General features: G+C 34.7%; 3 protein-coding genes and 1 non-coding gene across 4 annotated transcripts; 1 reads left to right on the forward strand and 3 right to left on the reverse strand.

The window, feature by feature from the left end:
* Positions 1 to 1,460: 1,460 nt before the first annotated feature.
* Positions 1,461 to 2,621, reverse strand: LOC145613688 (protein FAR1-RELATED SEQUENCE 6-like). Its single transcript, XM_081668769.1, has one exon. It carries the CDS (start codon positions 2,619 to 2,621, stop codon positions 1,461 to 1,463), a length of 1,161 nt encoding a protein of 386 aa, XP_081524895.1.
* A 291-nt stretch (positions 2,622 to 2,912) lies between these two features.
* On the reverse strand, positions 2,913 to 4,202 carry LOC145613689 (protein FAR-RED IMPAIRED RESPONSE 1-like). The gene has a single exon (XM_081668770.1). It carries the CDS (start codon positions 4,200 to 4,202, stop codon positions 2,913 to 2,915), a length of 1,290 nt encoding a protein of 429 aa, XP_081524896.1.
* A 5,850-nt stretch (positions 4,203 to 10,052) lies between these two features.
* Positions 10,053 to 15,129, reverse strand: LOC145615195 (small glutamine-rich tetratricopeptide repeat-containing protein 2-like). The gene is made up of 5 exons (XM_081670266.1): positions 14,840 to 15,129; positions 12,098 to 12,236; positions 11,567 to 11,598; positions 10,635 to 10,721; positions 10,053 to 10,511 (listed from the first exon to the last, which is right to left on the reverse strand). Exons 1-5 carry the CDS (start codon positions 15,035 to 15,037, stop codon positions 10,362 to 10,364), a joined length of 606 nt encoding a protein of 201 aa, XP_081526392.1. The 5' UTR covers positions 15,038 to 15,129; the 3' UTR covers positions 10,053 to 10,361.
* A 2,050-nt stretch (positions 15,130 to 17,179) lies between these two features.
* Positions 17,180 to 17,251, forward strand: TRNAM-CAU (transfer RNA methionine (anticodon CAU)). The gene has a single exon. It is a non-coding gene; the product is annotated as a tRNA-Met (tRNA).
* The last annotated feature ends 4 nt before the right edge of the window (positions 17,252 to 17,255 follow it).

The following is a 17,255-nucleotide window of genomic DNA, read 5'->3' on the forward strand; positions in this document are numbered from 1 at the left end:
CATTTCTAAATCTTACAAAATTTTTTCCAACACTATACAATATTTGGGCCGGCCCAATTAACTGTACACAAAACTGAAAAATAATGTTTAGGCGCCTAATCCAAGCCTTACATTAAACTCATGAGCCCACATGTGAATTGAGTAAATCAAGAATGTTCACCTATTAACTGGGGTGGTCTTTTTTATGGGCAGGCTGGTGTACTCAACACCAACACTAGGATTAAAAGCTTCTTCATCAAAAATACTGGCCATCGTCGCAAGTTCAAGCTGCAAGTTCAGAGCAAACTTGACACCCCTTTGTGCAGGCTGTACCATATTTGGGCTAAGGAGGTTAAGATTGATCCGACCAAGCTGATGTTCATGCATGAAGATGAGGTTCTCACCACGGTAGACACTGTTAGCGGTGTTGGAATACGGAATGGGGACAAGATTGTGGCCATTCCCTATTACGACAACTGAAATTTAAGACTTAGACTAGAAGCCGCAAATATGATCTGATGGTCCCTGTTTGTATTCGTTGTTTATGCCCATTTTGTGTGGTTCATTTTGTAGTGTTGTTATTACTGTACTAAAGCAAACACTTTATCAAACCTTTTGCTTTGGACCACGATGGTATGCACCATCAGGTACATTAAGACGACCTAGTATTTGCGGCGGGGATGTTTAGTGTAAGAAGAACTTGTAGTTCTGTCTTTTGCTTAGTACCACCATGATTGTGTAATATAATGTTGTTGCGTTTTCTCAAGTTGGATGTTGTGCTTTACCAAAAACACTTTAAATGAACTTATACAGGCTATGGTACTTAATTAATCAAACTTGAAAAAACTGTGACTCAAAAACCAACATATTAAAATCAACATATTAAAAAGGGCGTATACAACCTAGAATAAGACTATTATCAACACTATCATACCTTAGTTTAGACATTTAACCAGAAAAGCTAACATATGAATCATACCCCACGACATCAACACTACCATAGGAATCATGCTGTGTTTCAGTATAAATGAAAGCATAAAATCAAACACGTTCATTGCAGGGTAGTACCAAGAGTAGTAAAAGTACTTAAAACAAACTGATTGATACAAACATAAAATGTACTTAACATAGAATCAGAATCAAGCACGGCCCATGCACCTCCGACATAGAATCAAGCACCGCCATGCACCTCCAACAAACAAAGATCAAAACTCAAAAGAGTGCATCTGGGATCAAAACTCAAAAGAGTGCTCAGTGTCAGATGCATGCTCCTCACCCAGGTAAGGATCCACGCATTCCTCGTACAAGGCCGACAGAGTACGTGTTGCTCTTTTCCTCTTTTGCTGATATGAGAAGAAAAAAAAGTAATAAAATAAATTCAAAAATTCCAAACAAAATAAAAAACAAATCAAGGGACACAATACAGATATGCAGAGTACCTGCCTAGTTGGGGTGGTTGTTTTCGTAGGCTGGGCTGATTTCTAGGCACTGTTGGAGTTAGATTTCTGAGTCTTATACCCATTTTCAGCTAATGTATTATACCTGGTTGTTTTAGGCCGACCACGGGGTTTTTTGCGTGCAAGTGGATCCTTCACAGGTTGTTTCGCGGTTGTAGTAGGTTTTTTCTTGGTTGGCAGTGTGTTTGATCCTATCTGAGAGCTCGGTATAACAGGTAGCTCCGCCCGTTTTTTAAGGAATGCGCTACGGCTCTCTTTCACATCCAAATGAAGCTGCTTCAAACTGTTGAGTACCAATTCAACCGTGACAATATCATCAAATGTTGTAGCATCATCACAAATTACCTCAAACTCCCTCATCAATTTGCGATGATATTGAACTTGGGGCAACTCTTCGGGGTCATGGTAAGCTACCTTGACACGAGTATGTTTTCTTGGAAGATCTTTCCTCCACCTATCTAGTATGTACTTCGTCGGGATATCAAAAACCCGGTTCAACTCAAACACACGGATAACATGCTTGCACAAAATCCCAAAGGTCTCAAATTTGCAGCATTCACAAAACACATCTTTTGTCCCATGGTCAAAAATAACCCGAACTGAACGATAGCGGTCCGTTATAACATCCTCGCTCTTACCTTCGGGAATGATCCACACACGGTCCTCCAGGATATATTCTGTCTTGTTGTTACCAATATCGCGCCTCTCATTAGGAACACAATACCCCATTCTCGCACACTCCTTTTGGATTTCCTGGAACTTTGCATCGGTGTAGATTTTCTGAAATAATTTCTCTACTTTGAACCCGCTTACTAGCCTCCGAACATATTTGCCACATCTTGCATCAGCGTCCAACTCAGACTTAACCCTCCTTTCCATGGCCCTTCGATACTTCTCGGGAAATTCATGTAGCTTCGTGTATCTGTTTACAAAGCCGTCGAAGAAGCTATTTATACTCTCTACGCGTTGAGTCGTTTTCATTCCGGCCCAAAAGTATTCCTTCATAAATGCAGGAACCCACATGTGTCTTTCTTCGAAAAGGTCACACAGCCAATCATTATCCTCCAGCTCCCATTTACTCATGAATGCATACCAACGGCTCTCAAATTCTTCAACGGTAAAACTCTCATAAATAAGAGTCTTCAATGGGCTCTTGAAATCTTCATAACTACCATCACAAGCCATAACATGATTCTAGTTAATTCACTTCAACTTAAATAACATAAAAACATAGACAGCAAGACCTATAACAATCAGTTGTACTGTTGAAGTATGCAGGAAGCACCATTACTAGGAAATTAATTTATTCACATGCAAACAGACATGAAACAGACAACTACATGGCCACATAGTCTTTATATGCACTGCACAAAAAAAGAGTGAGTAAATACAAGTTTATAATGGCCAACACTGCAGGAATTGCAAATATTCATATTCATATAATCACAAGTGAAACAAGGGAAGTCAGAATAACACTTACTTTTCACACTTGCCCAACTTCTCCGGAAGCTTCCTAAGGATATGCCAGATACACCAACGGTGACGAGTTGATGGCATTACAGCTGCCAGCGGCCTCCTCATGGCAGCAGCCTGATCCGTCAATATTGCACCAGGTGGTTTATTACCCATGCAGGCAAGCCACTGCTTAAACACCCAGAGAAAGGTATCGCAGTTTTCGTGAGAAACTAAGGCACATCCCAATAGTAAAGATTGCCCGTGATGATTTACCCCGACAAAATTAGCAAAGGGGAGCTCATACTCATTGGTCAGATAGGTGGCATCAAAGCATACGACGTCACCGAACTCCTCGTATGCCACCCGGCTCCTAGCATCAACCCAAAGCACATCCTTCAACCGGCCCTCCTGATCTAATCGATGGGCGTGATAAAAGTTTTGGTTGTCTGCTTGCATACGGTCAAAATATGCCATCATAGCAGCAGCGTCGCCACCTTCCATTTTCAACCTCCTTTCCTTTTGAACCTCATGTTGAAGATCCTTAACAGTAGGCAGATTCTCCTCACCACCCAACTCCGTAGCCATGCAACCATGTATTTGTTTCACTGTAACACCTTCTTCATAATAATCCATCAACTTTTTCTTCACAGAAGAAGTGTAGTTTTTCATTCGATACTCCTTTACTAATTTCGCACCATTGGGATCCAATGGGTGAGCATGCTCAAGTACAACTGTCCTCAAAACCCAATCACCAACAGGATTCAAACTAGCATATATTCTAGCTTCACATTCACACTTCTTCGAGGTCCTCTTTCCCCGAACCAACTCATTTTCTGCAATCTCACCATTCACTACACCACCAGTACCACACACTTCCATAGCTTTTTCCCTCTTCCTAGCTTCCCTCCTCGCCCTCATATCTGGGGGACCCCAGCACTCACACCTCCAATAAATAGCCCTCCTCTCTTTTTCCTTGGTAAATGCACCAGATTGTTGAGTCACACCAAAACCATGTTGTTCCGCATACTCCTTATAATAACTTTCAACATCCTGCCACCTTTTAAAAACCATACCAACTCTAGGTGCTTCAACTGTACAGTATACACTGACCTTGTTTGTTGACACTATAGTTTCAACGGTCTCTAATGTTTTAACAGGAGAGGTGAAATGAAGTCCATTATCAATACATTGGGAGGGCTGAACATAAGCGGTCAAACTATCCAAAGATGGGACTTCCATCTCGGGTGGAGTTTCAGGAACATAGTCATCCACCATAGTCCCCTCACTAACAAGTCCCGAATCTTCATCCATAGCACACACACTTATTCATGCATAGGTTCAAAATAATAGGGTAAACAATTTAAACAACCATTATAAACTAAAAATGCAACAACTGCAGAACACATGACAGTACTCATACACAGGAGCTCCGAACAGAGTAAAATTCAACATATAACTTAACAATATCACATTGAACTACTGATGAACACTGACAAACACTGTTAATATAGAAACCCACAAACATGAACTGGGAACAGGGCAGTGGTCAATACGTCAATACATTGAAGCAAAACTCAGCTAAAATGGAAAACACAAATCGATCTGCAACTTATTAGCAATTGGCAAATAATTTAAGCTACACAGCAAACCAAAAATTAACAATATTGCAGACAAACCAATTTCAATAAGGGGAAAACACACTACTCAATTAACTCCAACAATCTGAAGCAGACAAACAACCATATAACGGTAAGTTCAAATAAATTGACCAATGAGAAGGAAAACATACCTGAATAGTGAGGATAGCAAGTTCGAATTGGATTGAATTCCAAATACTCAACCCAGAGTTATGGATCTCCGCATTCAGCGATTACACACCCGAGTTGTGCCGGAATAATCAACAAGAATCAGATTAAGTTTTCACCCCGTCAATTTTGAGGATTCTCTGGCCTTTCGTCGCCGATCTGTTTCACCCCGACAATTTTGAGGGCTCTCTGACCTATGTATCTCTCTCTACAAGAATCAGATTAAGTTTTCTCTCTCCTGCAGACTAGGATCAACAAGAAAAGGGAGACGACGTTACACACCACGTTAATTTACTACCGTTATAAAATTTATTATAAAATATTAGAAAACGGAGTCCAAATAAGAAATCAATTTTTTTATTACCGCTTTACGGAAGTGAGGGTCACGTGCAATGTTATAAACATCTTTTGTTTATAACTGTTATCAATGGGGACTGCCTCCAGCATTTCCACTGCTCTTCGTTCAAGTTTCTAAAGAACGAGCGTAACAGCAAATTGTTTGCCTTGGCTAGATCTTCCAAGAAAGATATCAAAATTCTGTTTTGAATTTTACTTTCTATTAAGAAAAATAGAAAATCAATACGTGTTCCCTTAAAAAAAAATATTTAAAATAATAATAAGTGTTCAATTTGTACGGACTTATTTAATTAATACATTAGTTTTTATGTTTTTATGTGTTCGTTTCTTTACAAAGAAATTTTGTATGAAATGTATGTTAAAAGCTCGCTTCTGCTATTATTTTCAATGTTTTTTTTATATTTTTTGTTCTTTAGTCATTTCACTCATTTGAACTTGTTTAGAAGATTAAAGTGCATCAAAGAATAGTTGAAATAGAGATTAGAGAAAGTTAATAAGAAATACTAATCTTCCCAAAAAATAAAAAAAGAAATAAAATAAAATAAAAAGGTTGCACATCTACTTCAGAATTCAGTTGATAAATACAATAGTTTTCAAGATAGACGAGAAGTTGTCAATATTGGATTGACCGATTCAAAACACACAAAAATTGATACGGAATAGCTTTTGAACTAGTCTATGATATAATGATATATCTTCAAAACAAAAAAAAAAAAAAAAAATAGAATTAGTCTATGATATAAAACAATTCGGATTATTAATCTTGTTATGATGATCTTGTACGGTATGCATATTGTATAGTAACTAAAATTTAAGATTATAACATGTTCATTAGTACTCCCTCTGTGTTTTTTTAAGTGATACATTTTCCATTTCCGGCTGTGTTTTTTTAAGTGATACATTTCCTTTTTTGACAAAACAATACATTAAAATATTATATCTCTCTCCTTAAAACACGGAGGGAGTACTTAAAATGGTTTTGTGAATAGCCTCTATATAATATTTGAAGTTCTTTGCATTTTCAAATTTGATTTGTTTAAATACTATCTTGTATTTTATTTATAAGGATGAATTTTGGAACTCCATATCTTTATTTAAAATTGTGAAAAGAAAAAAAAAATTAGTTGAGTGGAAAGGTAATTAATTTTTGCCGAGGTAAATCCTTATTTTTTTTCTAGTTCATAAAATGTTTGGTTTTAACCGAGAACCATAACTCGGGCTTTGATACTATATTAAATTTAAATAAATTAGAAATGGACCTGAGCAACCTAATAAATCAAAAAGAACCAAATGATATTTTATACTATAACCAATTATACGAAAATATTAGCTAGGGATAACTTCTTTATTTGATGATAACCTTTTTTTTTTTTCAATGTGAGACTAATCATATCATAGGGTGGTTCAAATGGTTTTTCTACAAGTATAAGGATTATTCCTTGATTCCCATCATACAATGCAAAAATCATGTAATATTCGTATAATAAAAAGGATTGCAAATAAGGGAGCCCAAGTTATTTTCATGATAAACGAAAATCGTTTATCTAGTGGCATTTCTTTAAATAAATCAGCAAAATATCCCAATTAGCATGACATTTTTGTAAATAAGTCAACATTAATGGGACTCGCATTAAATAAAAGTTGTCGACTTATTTACAGAAATGCCACTAAATATACTTGTATTTTCTCATTGCAAATGTCTAAAACCACAAGAGTAAGTAATAACTAAAAATCTATTTATTGTATGGTAGGAAAAAAAAAATATATGATTGTCACTTATATATTTTTGAACTTATATTTGTTTTATTTTATTAATTACTTGGGCTTTATAATTCTTTTGTAGTAAAAATTCTTTAATCCCTACAATAGTGTGTGTAACTTAATTGGGAAAGTTGTCTGAAAGACAATAGACATGCACTAGAAATGCTTCAAAGTTGCTTTACATGATGAGTTCGTTTACTTTTTGAATTAATAACGCGAGTTTATTTGACCCATTCACCCATACATATAAAAAGCGAAGATTCTATAGCTAGTGTAAAGTTATTATGCAGGCCCCTACAACGTAAACAAGGTTTTAAGTTTAATCAACATTCAACAATGCATGCATATACATGAAAAACGTACCATGTGGTTTTATCTATCAACCATGTAATACATAAATATTTTTTAATTAATGAATTTATTAGATCTTAAGTGTAAACAATGACATTACTAGGAAACTAACATGAAATTTTGTCATTACCCTATATATTTTGGAGTATAAATAGAGGTTACTAACTCCTTCACCAATAAGGCAATAAGCCATATGCACTCTCCACAAACTATTAAACACCCATCGGGCAACTGCAAATATTAGGTTTTGCGAGCTCAAGTGTTGATATAATTATATTCGCTAAGTATGGGAGGGGGATATAATGATAAGAATCCAAACGATGTCAATCCGAAATCAAAGAGGGGTGGCATACTTTGGAGGATATTGTGTTGTTTTTGCGGAGAAGACGCTTAAATTCATCCTATGTGAGTGAAGATGCATGAAGGCTAGCTCTTAGCTAATTAAATGGAAGTCCAAGCTTCCATACTTATTTCTTTGTTCATCTTTAATACTTGACTACTTGTAAAGTAATTTTGATTATCTTAATACAATCAAATATTGTGAAAGGTTTGATATGATCATTAATTGTTATACATTGATACTAATATTATTGCTCTTGTCAAAAAAAAAAAAAAAAAAAAAAAAAAAAAAAAAAAAAAAAATCGCATGTCTTAAAATAGTATATATATTAAATTTATACTGCTGGTTGTATGGGATATACTATATTTAGAGAATGAGGAATAATATATCTTGTACTATGTATTTCATCTTTATTTGCTTTATTAAAAATCTCTTACATTATTAAACTCTTTTAATACCATAGAAATTGTTTCTGGAAAACAAAAGATGCTCCTGGGAGTTCGGGTAATGAAATCAAGATGTCTTAGAGCTGGGCTCAATAAATGTCTGAATTTCCCTCAGCTATGCCTTGTTGTCCGAGAGCTAAGCCTGCAAAACAAAGAGGGTTAGCTGCCCGGGGGTGTGACCCGGGAACGCCCCTCCAATGCTAAAGTCAGTGAATGTCTCTAAGAGAGAGAAAGTAGTGAGAAAAAGAGTAATTAGAGAGAGAAAGTAGAGAGAGAGAGAGCAAAAGTCTCCTTCATTAATGATTGGAGAGCTATTTATAGTTGTACTTTCAGGTGGCATGAGTTGTACTTAATTTGACAGATTATGGGTAAATCTGTACTTTGCAACCATTTATGATTGGCTGGGTCATGGAGGGCATTTTTGTCATTTGAGGTCACTGGGCTAAGGACAAGGGACTAAGCCCAAACAGAAATGGTAATCTAATTTTATATATTTTTTGTGGCCGTAATATTTGACTTTTGTGGTAACTAGCTACTGTATGTAATTACATGTTCCGCTAATCATATTGTTAAAATAATGTCTTTTCATGAGGCTATGTTTTCTTACACAATTGAATTGTAATGATGAGAATTTGCATCGATCTGCCTTTTTAATTAATGCACTCTTTTAATTTTATGTACTTAAGTCGAGTTTTCTTGGTCTAAGAAGAATAATAAGCTTTTATACGTTCTTACTCGGAGGAGCAAATTTTGTTCATTACTCTCAAATGATTTCCCTAATCAATAAGCCTTTGGCTTAGTAACGGCCTAAACACAGATCTATAATAAGTTTTGATAAGTTCAATAAAATCTAATAAGTTCTTATAAGCTCAATCAGGTTTAATAAGTTTCAATAATTTCAATAAGGTCTAATAAGTTTAATAAGGTATGATAAGTTCAGATAAATTTAATTAAATTCGATCAAATAAATTTAGGTTAAATAAAGTAAAGAGAATACACCTTAACAAAGAAATCGGAAAAAGAAAAAGAGGACATGTCATTTGCGGTTTGTATTATTATATATACTCCATACTAAAGGTCTGTTCACATTTACATAATTTCAGTTCAGTTCAGCTCCATTCAATTCAGTTCAATTCCTAATTTCCCTCTCTCATAAAATATTCATTTCAGCTCAGTTAAGTTCAACTCTAATCAATTCAGTTCAATTCAGTTCAGCTCCAATCAGTCTAGTTCAGCTTAGATCAGTAAATGTGAACAGGCCCTAAGCATAGTATTATTACTACTCCATAGAGCAAAAGAGCAATATTGTAAGAAGTACATTTAATATTCCCTTTTCATACTAATTTAATGTTTTCATGGGTCCCTTCGTAATCTTTGGCAGCCACAAGTTATTGTTATGTGAGATATTTTTATAATTGTGTTTGACTTTAATTGATTAGTATATGTATGAAGTACTCAGTATATAGACGATGTACTGGTGCGTGGTAATCGCTGACAATTCAGAATAGAGGTGTCAATTTGGATGATCGAGTCAGGTCGGGTCAAATTTTAAAGTTGAGTCATACTAAATTATCGTGTCCATGCGAGTCCAACTAAATTAAATACTTTTTGAATCAATTTCGAATCGGATTGGGTGTGTTTCCTCTAATCCACAAGATTATCCCTAATTATTGAATGTACTATTTTTATGGGACAAAAAAAAAAGGATGTACTTAGCAGTATTTCTAGAAGCACCCTGATTAAGTCTATAATGGTCCAAAACATAGTCTAATCTTTGTCCAAGTTTTCCTCAAAAAAAAAAAAAAAAATTTTGTCGGAGTTCGTTGTCTGACTTGTCTCCATATTAAAAGCAGGAATTAAAATTTTTTTTTTTTTTCAACTACGACTATATGACGTTGCTGTTGCATGTTGCATCTATATGGAATATGTCTGACGTATATCGAATGTATATCGAATATGTCTAACGTTTACCTTCCTTGCATATTATTTTCAACGATTAGACATATACTACTCACACTTTATGTCAAATCATTGCAAATAATATGAAACGGAGGTAGTAGTTCCGAAAATTTACTCAGTGGAAAATGGACTAACATGAAGAAATTTTTATTAAAAAAAAAGGTAAACATATGGGCAACACAGTATACAGGTGATGTTACTTACAGAAACATGCATCAGATTGTTTCATCTCAAATTAAAATAACAGACGGACATTTGACAGATAGGTACGCCCCTTAAGTCCTTAATCTATCTATTACAACTATACTCGATAACTGGTTATGTACACCCAAATTACCCCTACTACTGCATCCAACAAGCCGATACTCGATACTCAGGAATGAAGTTGCTGCTCTAATCTGCATTACCTTGTTATATAAGGATTTTGTTGCAGAAAATAATACCAGTGCATTCAGGCTGAACCAGGGAGGTGGGCTTCACCTCCATCACCAACTGCATAACGAGATTTATCCGTGCTTAGACCTGATGAGTGAAGGTGCTTTCTTTTCTTCACAAGCTGTAAAGCAGTTTGTCTGTCCTCTTGTGCCTCAGCTAAGTCAGGCTGCTCACATCAGTAAATTAGTTAATGGATATACTAAGGAAACTCAAGCTTGTTACACCACACTGTACTTGATTGTTTATATAAGCAGGCATGCAGCCATGTAAGAAATACAGAAAATCTAACCTTAATGGCCAAAGCCTTGTCGAAGGTTTCAATTGCACTATCAGGCTCCCCAAAATTCAACTGTGCTCTACCAAAGGTCGTCCAAGCCTGAAAGACAAATCTCGAAACATTATCAGAATGCCTCATAATTAGAGCCAGAGGCCAGAAAATGGATATGGAATTATGGATTTCCTGCAATATCTAATTATTAAAAGCCAACTGCTGATGACAGCATAAAATTTGCAGCTAAGCAGGGAACTGGTTAATTAATCCATTACTTTTTTGTTTGTCAAAACTTTTGAAGTGAAAAGAAAGAAAATTCAATTAAAAACAGTAAATCACTAGCAAATATTTCGGCAATTTTTTTCCCGCCTATATCTGTACGTATATTTTCTTCCCTTCCACTTGCCAATCATGTATAACTTTTCATCAAAACACAAGGTATGATAAGTCTTCAATAGCTTGATCAGTCTAGTTCTTGTTTCACATCCCAATTTAATGATATTTGCTTGCAAACGTAGTAGGGAAATAACATCAGAAGAAAAGGAACTTTTCCTTCATATGATGAATGACTTCCTAAAAGGAGGAATCTTTGTCAAAAACCAAAAAAGAAAAACAAACAAAAATGCTTTCTTCTAAATCTCACATCTTCCAGACTACCACGACTGATGTTGACTTCTGTTACTATCAAAGAACCAAGACATCTTCCTTACTAATCTCATGACCGAAAAGCATGGACCAACCACACCAAAATTGCTTAGGAATGCGTGCTCCTACTCTACTTAGGACCTCAATTATGTGAACCACTGGCTCAGATCATGGATCCCCTCGAATCATGGAGTGAAGAAGAAAATTAATAATCTACGACCAAAGAAAACATAATTTTATTTTTTTAAAATCTGAAGAGGGGAGGGGGTACTGGGGTGTAAGGAGAACAAAATAAGATCAACTACCTCAGCCCATGATGGGTCCAATTCAGTGGCTCCTGCAAAACAAATCAAAAAAGTGAAGTCAAATCAGCCCATGCTGTTATAAGCAATATTATTTTAATCACATAATACATACACAAGAAGCTCACAGGTAAGATACACAATCAAGCATGAAATGAATTCTATTGGGAAGCAGAAAGTGTATATACCAACAATGAACAGCAGAGCAATAGCATAAGCAACACTTGGATACATGCGGACTATAAGAGAAAATGGATAAATGAGGAACTGAAAAAATAAGCATGTAAAAGCATTTTGACACGGAAAAGTATTGTGTAGAACGGACTCACGTGAGTCCAATCATACAAAAAAAATTTAATCACTAAAGTGGCAAGTTTAGCATAAGGAAAATGAAGGTGGTGTGTTTGAAGGTTATAAACTGGACTCACATGAGTCCGTTCTACGCAAAACCTTCTCTTTTGACACAGGTTACATAATCTAACACCTAAAGTACAAAATAACAAAAGAAAACAGACAAAGGAGAGTGTATCGCACGAGTTGCTGCCTTCAAAGCACCCCAGGAATCTCCAACTTCAAGTAATACTTGAGCCTTCTGTTCGTGCAAAACAGCCTTTTCGGGCATCAAAGTTATAGCAGCCTCCCACTTTCCCAGTGCTTCACGGTATTTACCATCCTTGAAATTAAGGGTGGGGAAGGCAGCATAAGATTCCAACTTTAAATAATTTTATCAACAGCATACTAAACACCAATTTTAGGGGCAAGAGGATAACTATAAATTCAAAACACCTATTGCAAAAACAATCATGCTGGAATAGCAATTAACTTATTGGAAGAAAAACACAGACAGAAGTGTATAGATAAGCCATAAACCAGAAGCCATTACACCAGAATAGTTAACAAAGGGCCCAGAAGTTCACTGCAAACAAGTTAAAATGTGCAAAATGCTAATAACAACCAAGACAGGTATGAAAATAATGAAACAAGTCACAATTCATAATTCCAGTGAAAAAAAAAATATTCAAGATGAATTACAAATATTAGATGAAGTCAAGATAAGCTTTCATGCCAATCCCACAGGAGCAAGAACAAATCTGAAATGAAGTGTAGATTTTTTTAGCAGAAAACAATGCAATCAGCTTGAGGATAGTTTTGAGCAAATCCGTTACAGTTCAATGTCTCTTTACAGTTCTTCACTATGTTTGCATTGAATAAAGTTACACGTTATAAGAGTGCTATTGAATAACCAAATGAAACTCTGTACAGTTCAAATATTTCAAAATCCCAAGTACATTTTTCAAAAAATTGAAAATAAAGTAAATGGTTGGTTGATATTCAATATCACACCATGCCACACAGGAGCTCCAATGTTCTTCAAAGAAAAAAACACAGACAAGATGTGGCCCTTCTAGCTCATCCAATATAGATAGGGCCTAGCCTAGGGATCATCTTGTAAGAGGCCCTTCTAAGATGTAAGTTCAGGATAATCACACTTCTAAAACCATCTCTTTTCATTTATTTCCTTTCCAAGCCAGGCACCCTTTTAAGCAAGTGATGTTTAAACAACCTCCCCTTAACTCCCCCTAATATATGCTTACTAGTTCCAAATAGTCATGGCAATTTGATTTTGACAACCTTTCACGGCCTCTAGTGCCCACACATGAGTCAATATCAGCATCCCATGAATCATAATGCTCTCGTTCATAATGCTATCTACCAAATGACCTAACACAAGACCAAGTTAACTAGTTACACCTTAAATAGGCTGAATTTAAGGCCCTTTTGAGCCAGAATCTAAATTAGGTAGAGGGTCTACACCTATAAAATCTCTCAGTTGATTTATTTCATATGGAGCACTCCTTACTTTGCAATAGCACATGCTGCAATACAATCATATATTCACATGTAATCTAATGACAACAAGAAAATAAGGAAATCATGACCAATATGTGTATTATGTAAGCATAACCAATTAGAATACTGTCTTTAGCAAGTCCTTGGAGATGATGGATCCCAGAAAATGAAAACCATGAAGATCTCCTGTGATAGGAGCAAAAAATGTACAAATTCTGATCTTCTAGAAGATTTCAAAATGGGCATATATAAAACCATGAGAAGTCCATGAGGAGAGATAAAATGATGAGGTGAAGAATATACTTCATAGATGTGGTGAAGAAATTTGATGTATGAGGATGATATGAAATCCACAATATTACAAAGAAACTTCCAGAATAAGTTTATGTCTTGGCCCATAAAAACCAACCTTCACATTGAGGGACATCTCCCAAGAGTGGAGTTTAAAGCAAGAAGAATACTCTAATGGATTCTTAGGTTTAAGCCGCTTATTGGGGAAAGACGTATATCAATTTCAAACTATGGGAGACTAGTTGTTTGTACTAGCAAGGATTGACAAAAATCAACTTGGATTAAATTGGTTGGCAATTACCAATCAAGCTCCTTGATTAAGACTAAGAGGGAGAATTGTGAAGCATTTTCATCTATATGAACTACGGAGTATGAAGGTTCTGTATTAGTCAACTGAGCATGTTCATGTCATTTCCTTTACCATGTGAGTTACACCGTTTTGACCTGTTTCACAAGTGGTTCATGTTGAATCTTATCACCTCATTCTCTTCTTTTAGAGAAAAGATCATAAAAGAAGCCATTATGGGCTTCAGAGAATGCCGTATCTGCTCCAACGAACTCGTTTATACACAAGGGATACTTAGTATCAACACTATCTGTGATTGATAGCAAATTTTACTCAATTTTCTTGCAACCTTCAAGACGCCTCTCTATATTATGCATATTTCTGATCATTTTTAGTATAAGGGCCAAATTTTGAATCATTAAAATTATAAAATATAATGTCCACATTCAATTATGATTCTTCAGCACAGTGGTAACACATCAAATTATCTCTAATACAACTATCTTAAAAAGGGTTATATACTTATACTATCTGAATTCAAACTACAACTTCATAAAACTATATTAATAAATTGACCCAGAAACCCCATCAACCCTAGTAAACTAAAGAAACCATCTTTCCAATGAGATAAAGCAGTATTAACATTTTACATAGAATTGAAAAATAACAAATTAATTTTAACTTCAAAAAAATCCCAACAATCAAAAACCCAACTGGCCAAAAAAAAGGGGAAAATCAAACGATAACACAAACTAAAAATTTGCAAAATTTCACATTTAAAGTAATAATTACAGTAAATTGCAGAAACCCAAATAAGCAAAAGATTAAAAAACTAAAGAAGAAATTACCTCAGCAAGCTTGTTGCCTTGTTCATGGAAATCATCAGCAAGAGAAGAATCAAGGGTTTTGTTGGGATTTTGGGGATTAAGTGAAGAAGGAGGAGAGTTTGATTGTTTAAGTTGATCATCTTCTTCATCGTTTTCAAATGGAAGGTTAGGTATGGCTAACCGCTTGCTCCCGCTCTTCTTCTTCCATGTCATCTTCATTTTCGTTGTTTCTGGGATTCTCTTGTGTTTTTGCTCTGTTTGATTCAAGGTTTTCAAGAAAATACCAAACCTTTGTTTTAGAGACTTTACTTGACATAATACTTTATGCGTTTATGGCCTTATTTGGCAATTGGCTGCTGGCTATCGGCTGGTTTGCCTGGTTGGTTTGACTGGCTGTTTGTATTGGCTTTTTTGTTGGTTGTTTGACTTTTTACTAGTCTAAAAAATTGTTTGGTAAAATTGGTTGTTGGATGTTATTAGTAACTTAGGTAGCCAAAAGCCAAAAACTACTTCAAGTAGCTTTTTCATTTTGGCTTAAAAGCCAACTTTTCAGCTGGTTAAAAAAGTCATTTACCAAACACAAAATTTTGGATGTTTGACCAAATGAAAAAGCTAAAAGCCAAAAGCCAACCAAAAAGCCATTTACCAAACAAGCCCTATAGGTACTTGCTAGCGTCTCGAATCGAATATTTTGACTTTAGATTGTGAGATTTGTGACACATTTTTATTTAGAAACACTAATTAGTACGAAATAACACAATCGAGTGTCTAATTTACAAATATACACTCTTGTTTATTAGCGGCAAGGGTGTTTAGAGTTTGTAACGACCGAGCTAGTTGAGGCAGATACAAATGAATCTAAATCATCGAATTGTGGTACGTGTTGGAAGTTGGTGATGCTTTAATACATGCAATGACATAATAGCAATTTAATTCTTACAACACCACGCCAAGCAAATGAACAAAGACAACACTAGGTTGGAAACTTAAATGTTCACTAATTATAGCTCCTTAAAGAGCCTCATATTGCTCATTTCATCTAATGTTCTAGAATAAATAATTTTTGATAAAATTATTTAATCACCTATTCACTCAATTGGACTTGCCTAAACTTATTAGAATATTATTCCTCGTATCCATATAGAACTGTTACAAAGAAACATAACTATAATGGTGAATAAAAAATGCTTTGTAAATTTTGACAATTCAAATACGGAGTATCACATTTAATTTATGGAGTAGATGTTATGTATAGTCTTCAATATGTGAGTATTTAAAGTGGAAACATTCTCCCACATGGAAAGATTAAGATATGTACTTATTGAGTGTGCTATGTACAATGTTTTGGGCCTATTTGATTGGGCTTTGGTTATGGTTTTGTTATTGGATGATTAATAGTATATTTATCAAACTATTTACTAATCATAGACTAGCACTTAGCTAAGTTTTTTTTTTATTCCAAGCAATAGGTTAATCTTGGGGGTAAATTAGCATTATTGTTCCCACCATCATAATATGGGAGGGCTAATACATTATATGATAGGGCTAATATTAACCTAAGGACAGAGTAAACTTGTCCTTTTTTTTATATATTTAGATTTCTTTTCCAGAAATTTGTATTATTATTAACAGTATAATGGAGATATATTAGACATGTCTAATTGACCTAAATGCCACATTTAGGAACTAGGAAGTCACCTATCCTAAGAGTCTGGTATGTTTACCTTATTTTCATTGATTTTAAGTCCATGAAAAAAATAAATTCTAATAAGGGTTATTAAAGTTTAATTACAATTAAAATAATTTCGAATAATTAGGTCTAATAAGTTCAAGCAAGTGAATATCAAATGAATAGAAAACGCCTTGAGCCTACAAAATCATTTCCCCCCTCTTTTTTTTTTTTAAAAAAAAAAAAATTAACATTTAATATCCAAGCACACTAAAATTGAGTGAATCCAAAGTGTTAATTTTCTTATATACATATTATATTGCATTAACATTATTTAAACAATAGAAATAATATATATTTATTATATTGTTAATAAAATATATGGTCCAAATTATTATTATTATTAATTTATTATTAGCAGCTACCAATCAAATCCTTGATGGTGACCCTAATTAGTAATTAGGGTAGGACTAATAAATAATGATACTTTGTTTCAAAAAAAAATAAAAAAATAATGATACTTTAAGGCTTTAAGTAACGTCACATGTTGACCAATGTGACCATATATGATGTATCAATAAAAATTAAGCACTGTCGCGTTACCAGATTTCGAAGGAATCCATAAGAATTTCTAAAATAAGATTTTAATGTGTCAAGTATAATTATTTTTATTGTGCAAAATTTACCAATAAATCAGAGTGGCGCAGCGGAAGCGTGGTGGGCCCATAACCCACAGGTCCCAGGATCGAAACCTGGCTCTGATATTAA

The sequence above is a fragment of the Chenopodium album genome, chromosome 25 (assembly GCF_948465745.1).
Source record: "Chenopodium album chromosome 25, dcCheAlbu1.1, whole genome shotgun sequence".
Taxonomy (NCBI): Eukaryota; Viridiplantae; Streptophyta; class Magnoliopsida; order Caryophyllales; family Amaranthaceae; genus Chenopodium; species Chenopodium album.